The sequence below is a fragment of the Gallus gallus genome, chromosome Z (assembly GCF_016699485.2).
Source record: "Gallus gallus isolate bGalGal1 chromosome Z, bGalGal1.mat.broiler.GRCg7b, whole genome shotgun sequence".
Classification (NCBI taxonomy): domain Eukaryota; kingdom Metazoa; phylum Chordata; class Aves; order Galliformes; family Phasianidae; genus Gallus; species Gallus gallus.
In genome coordinates, this window is record NC_052572.1 from 50,782,636 (window position 1) to 50,802,085 (window position 19,450).

General features: G+C 36.6%; 1 protein-coding gene across 11 annotated transcripts in view; it reads right to left on the reverse strand.

The window, feature by feature from the left end:
- Window positions 1-19,450, reverse strand: part of PAM (peptidylglycine alpha-amidating monooxygenase) — a 129,190-nt gene that overhangs the window by 67,871 nt on the left and 41,869 nt on the right. For 6 of the 11 annotated variants that reach the window (XM_040656384.2, XM_040656376.2, XM_046905592.1 and 3 more), the window contains 4 exons: window positions 18,056-18,210; window positions 5,495-6,004; window positions 4,307-4,427; window positions 184-241 (listed from right to left, as the gene is read on the reverse strand). In XM_040656384.2, coding sequence (XP_040512318.1) covers window positions 184-241; window positions 4,307-4,427; window positions 5,495-5,586 — 271 coding nt within the window. In that variant the 5' untranslated portion in view covers window positions 5,587-6,004; window positions 18,056-18,210. Of the gene's footprint in view, window positions 1-183; window positions 242-4,306; window positions 4,428-5,494; window positions 6,005-15,160; window positions 15,314-18,055; window positions 18,211-19,450 lie in introns of all 11 variants that reach the window. The other 5 variants (XM_040656387.2, XM_040656383.2, XM_040656382.2 and 2 more) reach the window with 2 other exon arrangements.

The window sequence follows — 19,450 nt, forward strand, 5'->3', positions numbered from 1 at the left end:
AGTTTGTTATCTTGACTCTAAGTAGCTCTCTCTAGTTAGTTTCTGCATTAGCCATGACGAATGCATTTTAGAAACTCTGACAGGCAAAGATTAAGTCAATGCAAGTCAAATTAAAAAAAAAAAAAAAACCTTTAGCTTCTTCAAAATGGCTTGCTTAAGCTCTTCCAGTTAACCAATACTCACCTACATAGGCTTCATCATCTACTGGCAGGGGTACTGACATACAGAGGTAGGTATCGGACTGCACAAAGACAAAAGAACAGAAATTCCCTTAAAATAGGGCATTCTTACAATGAAAGTAAACAAAGCATCAAAATTCTTTCAGAGGGTGAATGGAGGAGGTGGGGGGGAGGAACTGAAATACAAAAAAAAAGAATTAAAAAATTATACACTTACAAGTCTTGGCATTGAGATTATTTGCAGTGGTTAACAAACACTACATGCTCTGCCTGGGAAAAATCTAGAGGGGTAACAGTAACTGATGATGTCCAAATAAGCAGCATAAATCAATGTGTGATACGTATAAATGACAGGAATTACTAAGCTTCAGATTTACTGTATTCTTGATATGCATTCTTTCAGTATTTACAAACTTCCTATATTCTAGGAATAAGGAGTATCTCAGAGCTAAAGGTTTTTCTACCAATAGCAGTATGTCCTCTTAATCAAAGATGCATATAGGTAGACAAAAAAGGGTAAAAATACAGTGCCATTGTAACAGCAATCACAGGAATAAATTTATTTGTGATTCATGCATCTAACTATATGATAATCAATGAAAATATTTTTCCCTGGACATTACAACAAATATCATGTGTCCTTTAAAACAAAGAACATAATTAACTAAAAATTATTAATGAAATCAAATTAATAATAAAATCAATTCGCAATTTTCTTGCTTAAACATTGTAAAGGACTAGCAATTTCCTGGAGCAATTGGACGAACAGTGCAGATGAGATACAGAATAATGGGCAGTCTATGCAGAAAACATATTAAGAATGACCTCTGCAAGATGTTACAGCTGCCTTAGTAACCTAAAAGACTTTGAGTTTAAAGTGCTCAGCCTGTCAGCTTTGGAATTGTTCTTGGATTAAAATAGAAAAATCAATTAAAACACAAAACCGGTATTACTCAGAGCAATGGCCACAAATAATACCCAGGTGAAATCTACAAGTACTATGGAACATAAAACAATGTCCCTGAAAACAAAAACAGGCAAATTTACGGAAAGGAAAGCTCTTTTGTTGCTCATCAGCAAAACAGTGAATCACTGGTACAGCACGAAATTATCCATTTTAAATGCACATGAACTATGAAAGCAAAAAATGATATCAGCTTTATTTTCATCTTTGAGGTGGAGGCCAGTTCCCTACAACAGCACCATGTAAAAAAAAACACTAGTTGCTTTACTGAGATATTTGTCCAAAGATTATGTAGGATGGCAACATTGCTGTAAGGAATTAATTCGCTTCCATGTTTTATTTAGATGTAATACAGATTACTCTATAAGGTCAGGAATGTGGCTTGTAGGTTGACAGCTACGCTATTATCTAATTTAAACATTATTTTTCAGCTTTAAGGTTGCTTAAAAAAGAAGAGATCTTATACTGGTGGTACTTCACTACAACCATGAACTCCAAGACCAATAGGATGTCCTCTTTCACTTTCATTTGGCAAAACAGACGAAAACAAAGTTCCTGCTACAAAACAGTTCAAGTTAATGAAAAAATAAAAATACACTGCAAATAGGCTTAAACAATTAAATGCAGCTGAGAAGGAATGACAAGTACAATGGTGATAACAGTATGTGATTACACAAAGCAGTGATGTCCGTAGGTAAGAAACTTGCATGGGTGGTTTGCTTGAAGATGGAAAGAATAAACACAGGTCAGCTGATACAAATTATTTTAATGCCTTTGTGAACTCCAGGTATACATGGATATAGGTATACAGGTGTATACTGCAGAACATACAAAAGCCATTTAGAAATTGAAAAGGAAACAGTTCATTTTCTATTTAGCTTGGATTCAGAATTTCATTTAGAAACTTAAAGTTCTCAAGTCAACAGCAGCAACATTGCTCTCACGGAGATGCTATAAAGAGCAGTGTGTCACTGAGGCTGTTCAATCATTGTCTTTGAAGCCTTTCCACAAGAACTACCAAATTTGCATCATTTGTGAGGAACATTATGTAAAAAGAAAACTTTGTCACATCACAAAAGAACACATCATTTGATTTCTCAGATTAGCTAGCTGCTGATCTGAACAAAAGTTCCACTTTCTTGCACTACATCACAGCATAATGATCCAGCTGAAGCATGAGATTTCTTTTCATAGAAAAATGCGTGATGAAGAACAGAGAACACAGAACACATGGATGTGACTCTAAAGATATTAATTCTGTCTCCACAGTTAAACTAATTTACACCTTCTCTAGCAATTTTTTTCATCTTTCCCCACATAAGCTGCTTTGATTCAGAACTCAGGAACTAAATGCAGTCATAACCAGTACAGCAGTACATCTCCAGAAATCCTCTACCACTGCATTTTAAAAACTGCACTGGTTTCCTTACTCACTGGTTCACTTTGGCATCTTTCTCGATTAGATACAGACTTGTATCTCTACTTGTAGGCCTTGAAACTGCACAAGAACACCTAGAGGGCTAAGAGATACATGAAGCAGACAGTGAGCTAATAAGAGGCCACTACAGAAGAATCTCCTCTCTAAAGAGGATAATTCACCTCTGTTCCACTTATGCCACCAGAGTGAACTAATGGCACTAGACTGCTTTTGGTTACCTCTTTCTGTGAACTGAAAGGAAACAAAGACTGCCTCTCCTGTATTTATTCTCACTACGCATACTGTGCTTAACTTGCATGAATAGAAACCAAGTTTCCTGCTGCCAGAGTGGGTGAGTGTGAAAAGAGGAAGGGATGGAAAGGAGAAAGGAAAAAAGAAGAGGTGAGGCAGAACAGTATGTAAGAGCTGGACTACAGCATATGAGACTAGGTGTTATTTTTGCTTATTTTCTTAAGAGCTAGTGTAGGAAGTTGCTTTCTACTGCTGTCTGCCTTCCCCATCCCGCTCACACATCTACGCTACAGAATAACATTTAAGTTTGTCTTCATAAGCACAGCTGGATATAGATACAGGTGCATATTTCCCATCTAACAATTATCCCAGCCTTTCGTCAATGGTGTTGCCTTTTGCTTTTTCTTTTTGAATAGGAAAAGGAAGAGACTGACCCCCTTCATATATGATTCCCAGCATTTCAACTAATAATTCCTCAGGCCACATCACTAGGACATACGTAACTAGAAATGTTCACCCTGAAGAATTAAGGGTACTTTTCACACACTCTGAAAGGGATGCTTTGTATTTTGTTGCAGACAAACAAAATACAGTAGAAACTCTATCTCTGTTTGCACTTACTGTAATGATGCCAGTTACTCTAAATTTTATGTTCCAGGGGGCTGCTCCCCAATTACTGAAAGCCTCATTCTCCCTTCACTATTTTTTGAAAGTGCTATCTGCAACAATGAGTCATAATCTACTGCAGCACAACATCCCGCTCTTTCCAAGCATCTGCAGCCCTTTTAAAGAGATGTACCTTTTAATGACATATGTAATTCCCTGCATTGCCACAGAGAAGAAAATAAAAATTAAACATTGCTTATCTTGCTACGTGAAACTACATTCGAAAGTGACAGCAGAATTTTAATATGAATCTTAAAAATGCTGATGTTAAAAATTAATTCTTCATTTTTACTGTCTTGGTTCAGTAGAAGATGAGCTCCTTCAAACCACAAAGTGTATACTGATACTACTTCCTGGAGTATTTTAACATTTTAGAAAAGTCAGATCAAAAGTATTATTCTTGTAAAAATGCTTTCTAGCATTCTCTCTCAGCTTGTCAAAGTTGCAGTAATGTTCAATTTACTGCAACTTAAACTGAACTGAGAGACTATGAGATTTGGTGTAAACTGCAATTTTAATCTTCTCTCTTACTAGCACAACTGTGGAAGTTTCATTTTAATAAATCTCCTATTTGTTGTTTCAATAAACTCTAGCAATTAATCACAAGAAATCAACATATTAGAAATAAAATTAGACAGGTAAAAATATCTTTCTATACTTTGAAACTATTTTTCAGATTTCTATTCCTCGCTGGACATGCACATGTCTACTAAAGTTACCATTTTCCTCATTCACTTTACGTTAGTGGTACTTCAGGCAAGACTTCATTTCTGTAGCCCCTTGAAAAAGAAATACAATTGGCAAAAAGAAAAACTGTACTTCTCTCACCTGCTTGGGTGTCACTCCTGGCATACGAATGTCCAATGCAAAATCTGACAGTCCAAATGAAATCACTGGCCTGGTGCTCCCGAAGCATTCACTGGAAAGAGATCTAGTAGCATCTTTATACCTAAGAAATAAGGATGGAATATAAAGAAATATATATATGTTTAATGTATTTTAAAAAGATCTGTCTTAGAAATAGCAAAGAAGTCTGACAACACAGAATGGGCTCCAGGAATGATTTGGAAATTTCACTTCTTCATTAGGTCAGAAAAACATCTCCATTGTCAAGCAATGACTGAAGTGATTCCTGTGAAAAAATCAGATGTATTAATCTCATCCAAATCACTGCCTTGGGTACATAGATGTACAGATAAAGAACTAATTCACTAGAATACATCAAGTACTATTAATCACTCAAGACGGATGGTTATTTTGTTTAGGACTATATGTATATAGGACTATACAACTATATCTGTTGTATAATTCAATAGAGGAGATTTTTTTTTTTTTAAACTTCCTTACAATATTATGACATTTATAGAAAATCCCACTGCCACTAGAGAAGCAAAAGAGTAAGTTTTAGAATTTCACATGAATATCAAGGTCTATATTGATGACAAACTACAGAAAAAAAATGAAAAATGAAAAACATGATATAGTAAAACACTTTTTTGGAGAGCTAAGAGGCTATTTCTCTTGTATTAACTAGATTAAGTTTCCCTATGCAATCTTACAGTCACTTATGTTTACTCCTGCCCCAGTATTTCCACGGATTCGGCAGTTTAGGATGATTAACTATTTTGCTGTTGGAACAGCTTTTTACATTGCAAACTAACAAGAGCAGGGGAAATGTATTTACTCACTGGGTAAAGTCTCAAATACACCTGTGGCACTATGTAGCACAACGTATTCATCCTTGTTTTCATCATCCCAATGATAGCCACCCTTTAGTTCTGTTTTATAAAGCTATTTGTGGAAAAAAACAAGAGTTTGTCCTCACTATGAGGAGAGTGCCACTTCAGGATTTTGCAAGTAGAACACAGGACAAGTGAGCAAAACCAAACAAACAAACAACATGCACATTTTTATCTAGGACATGCTTTTTCATGCATTCATTGTATTTTCATATAGAAGTGATGGCAGCCCTAAAAAGCACGCACTCCACACATAAGGTCTTTCTGCATAACCCACCTCTTGAAGACAGAAAGCGAGCTTCTGAAACCCGAACAGATGTTTTGAAGAACAAGAATCAGTATTAGTAGGTTGTTAACGAGGCCAGCCATGTCCACCCTGCAGCTCCTGGCCCGATTAAGGGAGCACAAAAAGGGCAGCGCAGCTCTATCGGCTGTGATCCTGACTATTAGGCAGCAGCAGCATCAATTCATTACTACATTATTATGTGCTCTGCAGGCATCCTCCAGCTTCTGACAGACCATCTGTCTTGGAAGGTGATGCACTGTAAATCGGGAAGGTGGATGATGCTATGTTGTCTTTATTACTAGCTGTAAAAATCTGTTGAGGAGTTTTCCCTTGGAGATAGATGAGACTGCGCCTTCGTCCACTTAAGGAGCTGAAACGAAGTAGCACTCCTGATGCTTCCTCCCCAGGTTGCGCAGTTAGATCTGTGTGTTCCGTATCAGTCCACGGTGCCAGAGACACCCAGTGGCATCACAGAAACCAGCACCAGTCATCTTTTAGAACCTGTAAAAATAGAAGCGGATAAAGGATGAGTAACACATTACAGCATTAGTTCTCAGCAAATCCCTGCTGAGAGTTTTTGAAACATCAGTAAATATTCTCACAAGGTACAGCCCAAGCCAGTGAAGAACGCCACCTCATTTTAGTCCTCTCCCACTCACCCAGAGTCAGAAATCGATATATTCAGTAGTGACACACAAAACTCACTCAGAAATGCATTTTAAATGGCACAGAGAAAAACAAAAACAAAAACCAAAAATGTTAATATGCAGAAGGCAAAACTATGTATTTCACATACACAACAATACAGTATAATGTGTTCTGCATGCAGCTAGAGCAGCCAAACACCGGTACAGCAAAAAGCAAGCTCTATAAATTCTAAGGACTATCACTAAAAGTTTCTGCATTTGTAGCAGACTGGGATACTATATTTTTAAAACAAAAATATAATACTGTATCATTCTGTCATTAATGCACCTGCTGCTTATGCACCTTAGTGCATAACCAATAACAAATTGTTTTCAGAAATACTAAAGCAAGGCTGCTTTAATGCTGCTTGTATACTGCTTCTATATTCTTCTGTTAATGCTATTTCAGCTTAAGACATTACTATTCACACTGCTTTAACTAACTTTAACCTTAACTGCCCTTACCTTGCCACACTGGTTGATTACATGCTTCAATTTCAAGGTTTTTTTTAAGCATGTTAGAAAATAAAAGTGTGCATCACTGAAAATATACACTAATGTTTGGGTTTGTTTTTCAGCATTTACAGCTATGTAAGAAAAATCTCAAAGTCATAAAGAAAATCAACCCTTTAAATGTGTTACTTAGTAACTCACTTAAAATAAATATTAAACAAAATATAAACACCAAAAAACCCAAACAAAAACAAAAACCTATTTTTTTCTATCCTTCAGATGCTGAAAACACGCTCAAAATATTGCTATAAAGATGAAGAAACAATGGATTCTGAAATTCCTGAGTTTTATTAAAAATCACTTCCCATCTCAGGGCACACTCACCAAAAAGGATTCTATATGAAAGGAAGTGCTTCTGGACTGAAACCCACACTGGCAGCTTGCCTGTGTAGCAGGAACACCAGATTTGCACTGAGCAATGTGTAAGAGGCACCGATTCTAAAATCTCATTAAATTCACCATTATAAAACCCAAATATTTTCTTCATTGAAAGATGACAGAAGATTCAGTGACACCACCTAAACATAGACTCTTAGATCTGAAGTTGCCAAAAACATGCCAAACCTGCCCATGACAAGTAGCGATACAACACTAATTCTTTTTCTTTATGCAAACTCTTAAGCCTTCAGTTCTACCATCTTCATCTTCTTGACTACTAAACTATGGAAAACTGTAAAACACGCCGAGGACTGCACTATGACAGAAAGTGAAGCCTTTTTTATATATATATATATATATATACACACACACACATACATACATATATATAAACATGTATATTTAATAAGAGTAGAGACCTCTATAAAGATGGAGAGCTTCATTACTTTTTACATGAAAGTATGATTATGTATGATTATGTTGTAGTTACAGAGCAGCATCCTTGTAGGCCACATGAAAGTTCTAGAACAGCTTAAGCATATTTACATCTAAGAAAGGAAAGGTAGTAATCCCAGAAAGAAAAATAAATACACACTGATGAGATTTTCATAGACAGACATGCAGAAAAAAAAAAATCAATTACTTCTCATAAAAACTGAAAACCATGTTACACTCATCTTCCTAACAATTAGGCTTAAAATCAAATCCTCCCAAAAAAGAAAAATGAGGGTCATTTGCACAATACTGATTGAATTTGCTGCATTTTTTTTCCCCCAGCAAGTTAAAAATGAGTATTGACACATTACAACCATTATGCTTTGATTCTTTTGTTCCTCTGTGGCAATTCTCTCTGCATAGATTTTCATCAATATATTTTATCTTCTCTCCTTCTATAGTAATCGGGAGCATAAAATGGTTGGAAAAATACTGAATGTGTCCCCAGACACATTAACCAACTTTTCAGCTATTTAGATTGTTGTTTCAATTGTTGCATGAAGTTGAATTGTCGAAAAAACCTTAAAGTTCCAAATTCTATTTAACAAACATGCTAAATAGTAACAAAGTAGGAAGTGCTGGGACTTATACTTCTAAATCATATAACCCAAGAAATTATGTCTTCATTCTTAGAACATACTAACAATTAATTTGACAAGCAAGAGTTCTGAAGAAAACAGGCAGAATGAACACAATGGATTTTAACGTACATAGAGCTAACAATGCTCTAACTCAATTTTCAGGAATATGAAAACTTAACTTCCAGTCACTATAAACATTTTTTCCAGCTTTATCAAAGTCTGAGACTTTAACAAGCCTGCTACAAGCAGCTATCTGGTATGTAGATTAATAAAAGGAAGCCGCAGAGAAGCATGAGCATCTACAGTCCTCCCTCATCCGTAACATGAATGCTTTGTTTGATGCATCTGGTACATAACATATGGCTCCTGCTTGTCCTCACAGTGTGATGTTGGGTTAACATTGGCGGGTGGGGGTTAAGGAGGAGGAAACGATTCTGACCCCACCTGGAGAGATGACATAAGCAAGAATATCAGACAAGGAGTGAAAAAAAAATGAGGATGAGAGATCCAGTAAGATTACACGGTTACTTCAGTCCGTTACATGGACATACTGATATCACAGCTCTGCTTTGAATTTGAAGTAAGAGTTTACAGGGGAACAGAAAAAGTGAAGTAAAAAAGATGTAATTAATGATAAATACTACAGTGAAAGGAGAAAAAAAGAGAGATGGAAATTTGCTCAGGCAATATAAGCATGTTATTTTATCCACCATGTCCTACACAAACATAGCAGAAGACAAAAAACACGCAAGTATGGAAAACTAACTGCATCTAGCAGGAACAAATCCTATTGAACAAGCTGGGGGAGGGGGGGGGGGGGGGGGGGGGGGGGGGGAAACAGGCACCAAAGGAGCTGGAATTCAAAACAGAATTCAAAATAGCATGCAAAATTAAGTAACAAAATCTCAAAGTTATTTCGTAAAAATTAATCTGCAAACGTTAAAAAATACTAATTCCTTAAATATTATTCATTTCCAAAAAAAAAAAAAAAAAAAGAAAGAAAACCCAAACAGAGAGAGAGAGCTCTGTATTAACCACAAGTTTGTAAAGCGTACTGTAATAATTTCTTCGTTTCATTTTAGTCATTTTACACACAGTACGAACTGAAACTGCCGCAAGGAGAAGCCTCATCTTCAACATCCACTGCCTTCAAAGGAAAACTCAAAAGAAGGCTGTCAAAGCTAAAGAGTATTGATCTGAAAGTTCAAAGGCAGTAAGTTGTCAAGGCTGAATCTTGTTTCATGACTCTTATGCATTGAAATCATGGAATTGAGCCAGGACAACTTGATTTCAGTCTCTAGCTACAGCATGCAACAACCAAATTTTCAGCTATAGCTGGGAAGGCCAGTTTCATCTCACACTAAACACGAAGCTTAAACAATGCAAGTTTGCCACGCTTAGATCACAGTTAAATATACCTTGTAACCTTTGCAACCTCTGTTAAAAGTGAGATTGAAGTTAATGTCTGCAAAATAATAATAGACAAATATGGCAAAACAGTGTCATACTCAACCTTCTGCACAGTCTTTTACATCTTGGGGGGGAGGCGGTATTCCTTTATTCTCTTTCATGATGTTTTGCTCACATCATCACATAGTCTGTCCTTCAGACAGAAAGGAAAATCCTCAGAAGAAATGCTCACACTCACAGCAAGGCAGACTAGCTCTCTTCTGGCATGTATGCCTCCTACTTCATAGTTAGAAAGCAAAGCTCAAGATTTCTCAGTAACAGCTGTGAAAGTTCAAGCATTCCTCACAGTACCAAGAAGGTAAAAGGCACTACGGACAGATGGTAACAAGGATTTTTTTCCTGAGGATTTTGGCAGCAAATAGTGAAAGTTCTCTTTCCACATAGGTCTCCATTACTTTTACTACGCCACTGTCCATGCAGGCAAATGAATCTGGAAGAAAATGGCAGGAAGAACAGAAAAGTCTTCCCCGGATAAGCTGGTTTTAGAGCTTATAATTCTTTGGAAAACAATCAACTCAATTACAGAAAACAGAGGGCCCATACAGCTTTTAACTGTATAATAATAATGCATGCCACCTACATGCAGTCCTGTATTTAGTGATTTTTTTCTGAAAACATGAAGTGCCCCGACTTGTGTCACGTTTTACTAAGCTTTAAAATAATACACTTACCAGCTTATGAAACTCTCTTAAAACCTTTGAGATGTCATATTTTGCAGAACTTCTTACTTTCCTTGAAGCAACTCAAGTAATTTTCCAGGAAAACATTTACATCATGATTATAAACCATCAAAAAAAAACATAACTATCTAAGGAGCTTTCTACAGAAGCTGCTGCTTCAGACTAGACTTCATTTGACTGTTCTTCTGACTTAACTAATGATGAACTTCCACCATATGTCACCTTCACTGTAATCACACACTGCCTTGTATTTTCCTTCTCTTCTTGCACTGCACTGGCTCAGCAAGCTGATGCCCTCCTCCCCCCAGCCCCAGCAACACATTCATCTTCCATCATAACAACTGGTCAATGTACCTGCTTGTAGCTGCTGCGTATCTATCATAAAAGAAAAGATGTGTACATGCAGATGGGAAGGAATCCTCTGCTTCTGGAGCAACTGAACTATGTGTAATATCACTCTCATTTTAAAAAGAATTATCTTCGTAAGTTGTCAGATATAATTGGCCTCTTGGTTTAATTTAGATTTTGCTAATTCTCATATTCTGCTCCCAAAACCTTTTCAGATATGGATACCAAAGGAAAAAAAGAAATATGATTGCTCTTACTGTTTTTATGAACACTTTTTTTCTACAATTCGACAGGCTGAGCTTAAGTAGTGTGAATAGTAAAATAAACATTCACAGTAATAAAACCTACTGTTGATTCCACTGGAAGAAGTACAGCATTTATAATTTGAACAAAGAACTACAACTTGAATCTTCTGTATACTACAGAAGTTTAATTGGGTGATTTCTGAACGGATTTATACTTTGCAGATTTTCAGGAATTTGGACAATATGTTTTCTCCCCTATTTAATGATAAGTATTAAATGGAAATTCATACAAAGTAGTGCCAAAGAAAAAAAAAAAACCTGACTACCTGAATACTTAAACCCATTTTGACTGATTTTGCTAATCTGTTAATCACTTATGAGCTCTTCATTAAATGAAGCATTATTTCCACAGAATTGTAGGGATTGGACGGAACCTCTGGAAATCATCAACTCCAACCAATTAAGTTCCTATGGTAGGTTGCACAGGAAAGTGTCCACATGGGTTTTGAAGGTCTCCAAGAAAGGAGACTTCTCAACCTCTCTGGTTAGCCTGTTCCAGTGCTCTGTAAACCTCAAAGTAAAGATTTCCCTCACGCTCAGATGGAACTTCCTTCGTTGCAGTTTGCGCTGCTTGCCCCTTGCTTTTTCACTGGGCAACAATGACAAGAGCCTGGCCCCATTCACTGGAAATCCATCCTTTAGGTATTTATAAGCACCGATAAGATCCCCTTCTCAGTTTTCCTTCCATTCTCCAGTCCCGAGTCCCAGCCTTTCCTCAGAAGGGAGATGCCCCAGGTCCCTAACCACCTTGGTTGCCCTCCGCTGGAGTCTCTACAGAAGTTCCCTACTTTTCTTGAACTGAAGAGAGCCCAGAACTGAGCCTGTTCCAGCACCTCACCACTCTCTCATTGAAAGGTTCCTAATCTCAATCTCTTGTCGTTTAGTTTAAAACCATTCTGTCTTGTTCCATCATTATCTACATGTGAAAAAAGTTTATTTCCCTTTAAGTAACCAAAAGTTCACAATGAAGGCTTTTAGAGAGTTGTCTTCTCCAAGAAAAACAAGCCTAACTCCCTCAACTTCTCCGTGAATTCTCATGGCCCTCCTCCGAACCTGCTCCAACAGCTCTGTTATTGCTCCTGTACGAGGGACCTCAAGCCTGGACACAGCACTCCATATGGAGGCTCACAAGGGCAATGCAGGGGAAAACAATCCCCTCCATTGTCCTGCTGGCCACTTCTAATGCAGCCCAGGATACGGTTGGCCTTCTAGGCTGCAAGCGCACGCGGCTGGCTCATGTCCAGCTTTTTGTCCATCAGGACCTTTAAGTCCTTCTAAAAGAGTGAAACAGAGAAAGTCCTTTCCTTCTCATCAAAGTCAGACCTTCTCAGAACCCTGAAGACTAGAGAAAGCACATTTAAAATGCCCATGCTGCATTTTAAACACATTTGAAATGCATTTTATTCACAATAAATCACCTTGTAATCCTTCTGCTTTGTCCAACCATCATACAAGTAAAATTCTCTTGTCAAGAAAGATCAATGCTTTTCACTGAAAGACGACATCTTAACTAAATGCTAATTTCATATTCTGAAAAAAAATTGAACAAGTTGGATGGCACTAATTACTTGCTTAAAAGGGAAAGCACATGAGAACCTTCATCTTTCATTTTAGTATTGAGATCATTATCAGTAGCACAGAGCAGTAATGATAAAGGTTCACTGAAGTGCCCTTTATCTCCCTTTTTTGTGGAGAAAAAAAGAATTTACTAAGGGGAAAATCTTTCAAGAATTTGGATTAACCTCCAAGGATAAATCAAAGGAGAGATCATTAAAAACATTTAACTTAAATTACACATTACGTGTGAACAATGAATTAAATTCATTGCATATTCCTTCACTAGAAAGGACTTCAAATTGTGCTTCCTTGTGCATTTAGTCAAACAAGAACAAAAGCAACATTTTTCAGCTACAATGTGCAGGAGTTTGTTCGTGTAGCTATTTAGACTGTTTTGAACTGGCTGGTTCTAACAAAGCACAATGCGACAGGCAGCACAAGCAATTGGATATGTGGTGATAGGCAACAGGTGACCTATCAGGCTGGTCCAGGCAGCATCTCCAGCAGGTACTGCCTGCCTGTCACCATGGGATCCCCTTTCTCCCTCGCCTTCACCAAACCCTGTTAGACTGCTGAGTTGAACTGGCCCACAACACTAACAGATGAACACAAGCACTGGAAAAAGATGAGGGAAACAGGAAAGTGTGTGCTACTAGGGGGGAAAGGTGTCAATCAGTGCTAGTGACATTCTCCCAGCCTGGCACCACCAGAGAGCAAGGTTATTAGGTTATTTATGTGTGTCCTCTGTGTCTGAGGAACAGCCCCTCACATCCTGGACATCTCACTGACCCTATGCACAACCCAGGCAATCCACCTGAAGAAGACTCTTTTAGCAGAGACACACTGTTAGGCGGAGACAATGGAGAGAACCACCTTTAAAGAAGTACAATGAGGCAGTTAACTACTGTTTAGTTATTAGTCTAGCATTTCCTAGTAGAACATTCAAGAGAAATCTAAGGAAGAGGGTTGCAGATATACCACACTCCATCCCCATATCCCTTGCTCTCCCACTCCCCCCAAAATAACCAAGAAAAACAGAACAGTTTTGCCTTCTGCTGTAGTAGGATACTCTCCACTGTGAGCTACTAGATTACCATCTAAAATAGGCTGGACCTGTTGGAGTATATGTGATGTAGACAAACTGAGACTTTGAGCATTTTAGCTCCATTAAAATAACAAGTAATTTTCATTCATTAAAATATATATATTTTAAGTTTGTGAGTGTAATACAAAACTAATCTTGCAGCATTTCCTTGTTCCAAAAGGCCCAGATGGTAACACTCTTTAAATAAATAATAATGGGAAGAGTGAGAGAGGAAAAAGCAAATCATTGTACCTAATTCAATTTAGCAGTAGTTAACAACTGGATCATTTAAGATCACAAAAAGCAGATAACTGAATTTTCTGCTATTACAGTTCCGTTTCTATAGGATGGACCTTTTTCTAGTTGAATTTTCACTGTCACGAAATACAATAATGCTAATAGCAAGGTAATCAAATGCAATAAAGTTGACTAGTATTTCAGCAGAACATTCAGAGGAATTATTTAAAACTAAAAATGAAAGTTAAAAACAAGCAGCAGGTTTCCTGTAAAGTGTCTACAGAGATGGAATGTATAGGACAAAAATGAATAACTAAGAAGCCCAAATTTCTTTTCTAAAACTCACCAGTACATATGGGAAAATAAGTTCACATGAAAAGGCAGAAGAAAAAAGCAGAAAGAGAAATGAAGAATTCAGAAAAATATAAAGACACCAATGTAAGAAACAAATGCTGAGAACATACAAGGCTCTGTCACACGGAAAAAAAGTCAACATCTAATTTTTTCAAGCAAAGAGCAACTCAGATGAAACAATTATCTTCTGTTGAAGCCCAATCAAATTTAACAGAGCCAATTAATACACAGAAAAGGTCAAAGCTTCCACAGAAAAAATAAGTTTGTGTAATGGATATCCCTTGTTAAGAATTATCTCTGTAACCGCTCAAGATTTCAACAGTATTTCCTTAAAAAGATATACATAACAAAACTGACATCATAATGGAAAACACATGTATTAAAAAAACAAAGACTCATGAAAATTATTCAATCACTAAAAACAGTAAACAGACAGTCTGTTTTTGAATAATTTAGCGTTGTAATTTAGAGAAATGTAACAGACTATACAATTCTTAGCATATATATGCACAGAGATTTCATAAAACAATATCCTGCCTTAGGTGCAGGCAAGTTAAACACGAACAGCAGCATAAGAAACAGAAGCCATTACAAATACTGTTTGCTAACATGGAAAACCAAACAAACATCAAGCAGTGAAGCAGATAGAATCAGGTGAGAGCAAGGAAACATGCAAAAAAAGCCTGTGCCCCAAGTCTGAGCAAATTTTGGGCACAATTCCAACTGACAGCCAACTTGATGACTTAATGGTAAACGCAGATAGAAGGGTCTCTCAATAATATTTATTTTGTCTTTGTATGGAGTGTTTGTAGGAGCAAAAGGAAATTAACTGCAATTTGTCTTGAGAGAGAATATAAATGGTGGTGAAGTTCGACTGATAATAGTTTTACTGTATTTGCTGTCTCAACGCAAAACAAGACAAAACAGACCGAAGCTTGAGCAGGGAAAATAAATCATCAGGCACAGTACCTACGCTATTCTGGACATGCCCCCTCCTTCATGCTGGTCTGTGAGGGGAGATTCGAGAGTATGTAAAGAACGAACTTCAGACTCACTCAGGCTTGTTCACTTCCAGAGCAGAGTGAGTCAGTGCTGCGCTCTCTGTTGCCAAATGCTATTCAGCTACAGAAGGGTTAGGAAAGGTGAGGCAGGAACACTTATACCACTGAATGTTTTCCCGAAACATTTTGTTTTTAGACTCAATTGCTAAATAAATGGAATTGCTACCAAATAAAAAAAATAAAGGAAATACGCGTAAGAGAACTGGATATGAAATTAAATCTGCACAGGACTGGGAAAGAAAGGTTACTATTTCTGGGATCTAAGAAGAAGTACTTTTAAAATCTCTTTATGTAGAAGTTGTTTTCAAAATTCAGGAAGCTTTCTCAATTCAACTAAGTAGCAAACTGAAATTGTTTTTAATCTCCTTGTTTTCTAAGTCGCAGATGTAGAAAATAGTATAAATCCAAGACTTTTTGATCAGACTCGTCCATCTTGGCTTACACAGCATATTTAAGAGGATGGGCAATAGTAATTCATATTTCTTTTTCTTCCTGTAGGAAAAGGAAAATATTCCTTAGGAATATAAACAGTTTAAAAGCAAGTGTATGATTGATTGAATGAACAGAAACCAGATAATGTTTGAACACACAATAAGGAATAAGGGGCTACTACTGAAGTCAGTCTTTCACATTTCAAGAGTGGGTCCTGTGAGTGCCAAAATTAAAGACATGCTTTGTCTTTTGAAGATTTGGCCTTCATTAAACCATCTTGGAAGCTCTGTGCAAGCAAGTGCTCTAAAACTAGAAGATGTGTTTGTTTTATTTATTTTTGAAATAAGGAAACTTGTTAACAATAGATCTGTGAGTACAGACATTCATTTATTTACATTCTGAGCCCTACAAAAATTCATGATTGCATAAATTTCAACTCCTAACATATAAATATTAACAAATCATCTTTTGCTGTGTGGAACAACCACGAAGTTTTGCGAGTACTGCACTGCCATAAGCGTTACTGTACAGGGGTGAACAAATCCAGACAGCACACACAAAGCCGTGCTGTACAATTCTGCTCAACAATGTTTCAGAGTAATGTAAGTTGTGACAATTAAAATTCTTCTTTGTATATATATATATACATACAGAAGTTTATAATACCAATAAAGACAATGAAACAAAGTTCTAAGAAGCTCCACTGCACATCAGTTCCTCGGGACTGGGCCTTAGCATGTGTGCTGTAAGTGGACCTTATACTGCTATCACAAGGAATTTTCCCTTGCCTGTCGCCACTCAACACGTCATTAGCAAAAGTAGTTTGGTAGGTAAACACAAAGTTTAACTTTTTTTTTTTTTAATTCAAAGTAAGATTACCTGACAATCAGAGTATGCATTATATATAGTTTGCCTTTTTCTTCACAGCACAATTTCTCTTCTGCCTTATTTCCAAAGTAACTATTTTGATTCTCAGGGAGCAGAAATTAAAACAGATGGGTTTTTTTCAGCAGCTTGCCTTGTCAAAACACTGTCTTTTATTAAGCATCATGTAACTGATTTAGGCCAGTACTCCATTCTGATGCTTGCTAACTAACAGATCCTATGGAAGATGGAAGTGATCCAAGAAGAACTCACTACCCCAGAAGTTATCAGAGTAACTACTGGTATCATGGCTTGATAAACAATGGCAAAAGGTAAGTATCACAGGAAGGAAGCGTTTCAAAACCTCTCAAATTTAATGACAGGTCGGACTTGGAAGAAAAATACAACTTTCTCCCTACTCTCTTTCTACTTACAGAGAAACATAATTTTATGAAAAGGAATTAAGAATAGCCTACACAATACTATCACTTATGGCCTAAATTAACCTTTATGATATGTATCTTCATTTGTCTTCTTCCCTCTGATTAGCTCACTCTTACTACTGACCATAGTTTATTGCCCACTGTCAATAATCAAATCCAGATTAAATATAGCCAGGTGTAAACCTACGCTTTTAGCATCTTTTATCAATCTGATTTTTCTTCAAAAGGGTGAAAGCTTCAGTAGCAGTAGCTAAGGAAGGAAAAGACAAAAGGCCCTCATGTACTGATCTTTCTATACAGTACAAGAGCTAAAACAACCACCAAACAAAAAACACAAAAAGCCCACAATACATCCACCTGAAAAGTAACACCTTTTTAAATAGAAGTAAAAAAGAAAAAAAGCTAGACAGAAAACTGTTTTTTCTAACATGTCTTCTACTCTATAAAACATATAAAAAGCATTTTGTTTTCCTACATAAAGTCCTCCGAGGGCAAGAATATCCAGTTATACAGGAAAAATAAACAAATAAATAAAAATCTATATGGAGTTTTCTAAAATTTTCAAAAAATACATACTATATATATAGATAGAGATATACACAATATTATATATATATACACACAATATAATATATATAATTACATATATATATAGTATTATATATTGAGCTATTTTTTTCAGCTGTTTTTCCCTACAACTGCTTCTGAAGTGCTAAGCAAAACATTATGTAGATTTTAGCATAAAAATTATTTCTACTTTCGCTTTTACTTAGAAGTAAATAATTTAAGCTGAATTCCCAAAACTGAATCCCAAAAGACTTCTAAAATATCATACTTGGAGGTATTCAGATTGAAATTTTTGTGTTTTGCTTACAGCTCTCTAAGATGGAAGTTTTTAGGTCAGCATTAAAAATTGTTTACACAAACATTTCACTGTCCTGCTTTAAGTACTTCTTAACTACTAGTAAAAGAACAATATACTTTGTTATATGCTTTGATATCAAATATGACCCCAAATTTTTACTAAAAATTTGCTCAGCATGCAATAGAAGCAGACCACTTACCAGCAGGCACATTGTCAGAAAGGTCACTGCTTCGACCGGTTGTTGGGAATTGTTAATAATTTCAACACTACTATTTCGAAGAAGGAAGCACTTTTGTCCAATGGGTTGCATTAATTGACAGCTATCAATTAATTGCCAGGCAGGTTATTTCACTACTGAAAAAAAAATCAATACGTATGAAAAAAAGTTAGCTAGCAACCCACAAAAAATGTTTGTTAAAGTCTGATCATACCAGCTAGTCCACAGAAACTGAGCAGCCAGAACAGCAGTAATGGATAGAACAGACACATTTTAGCATTACACGTTCATTACACTTTTGAAACTTTGATGTTCATATGGAGTTAAATGGACTGGAAAGGAATGCAGAACACTGCAAAATCAACAGGGTGTGCGGCGCTTCCCTGTACTCACCACTTCAAACAAGATTTGTAATTTCCAAAGTTATAAATTTACCACATCAGCTCTAACCTGACAGCCTTCTGGCACTTGAAGCTTGAAATCAAGGTACTGCAGAATCTATTACAACAAGGTGCAGTTCCAATTCAAAGATGGAAGTTAGGTGACAAAATAATGAAAACAAACAGCGATTCTGGAACTTCAAGATCAGTGTGGGCTTCTTCAGCTGAAATCCTCAGGACTTTTTAAGTGTTAGAAATGAGAGAGCAGAACTCCAACAGCTGAAAATCTCCATCACCAGAAGGTGATATTCCTTCTGCAGTTGAAACTGAACTCTACATATTCTTTCCCAAAGGTCCTTTCCAATACAAACCATTCTGTTATTCTGAAAAACTGCCGTATGATTACATGTACCAGAGATACTACATTGCATATGGTCCTTGAGCCTCACAAATGGATAGAAATGAGAAGTTGGAAATCAGATCACAGGAAGCCTCAAGATACTTCATGGTCTCAATTGCACTGTGTACCCAGGCATTGTAGAATGCTTGTGAATGAAAAAGAAGGAGCACTGAATTTAGATATAAACATCTTTCTGAAAATAAGGCTTCAAAACTCAATGCCAATTTTCTCTACACAAAACCAGATTACCGTGGCAGCTACTCATGCCAGTCCATTGAGCACTTGCAATTTCCTCTAGTAAAACATTTTTACAATCATCCTCTTATGGCTGTTTAATGGTTTATATAGAGTGCCATTGTTCATGAGGAATACAGAATAATCACAGAGTGCAGTTTCTGTGCAGCGAATGAATGCCATTTCTAACTAAAGCTTTCAAGAGGGAAACCTGTGTTTTGTACCAGCAAAGATTTCGTATCTACCACTTACACAAAATTAATCACAGCACTTTATCAGATCTTTATAAATCACGCTAACAGTGTTTTTTTTTTTTTCCACATAATACTTGAAAGCAGATGCGACTCCAACACTAAACAACTG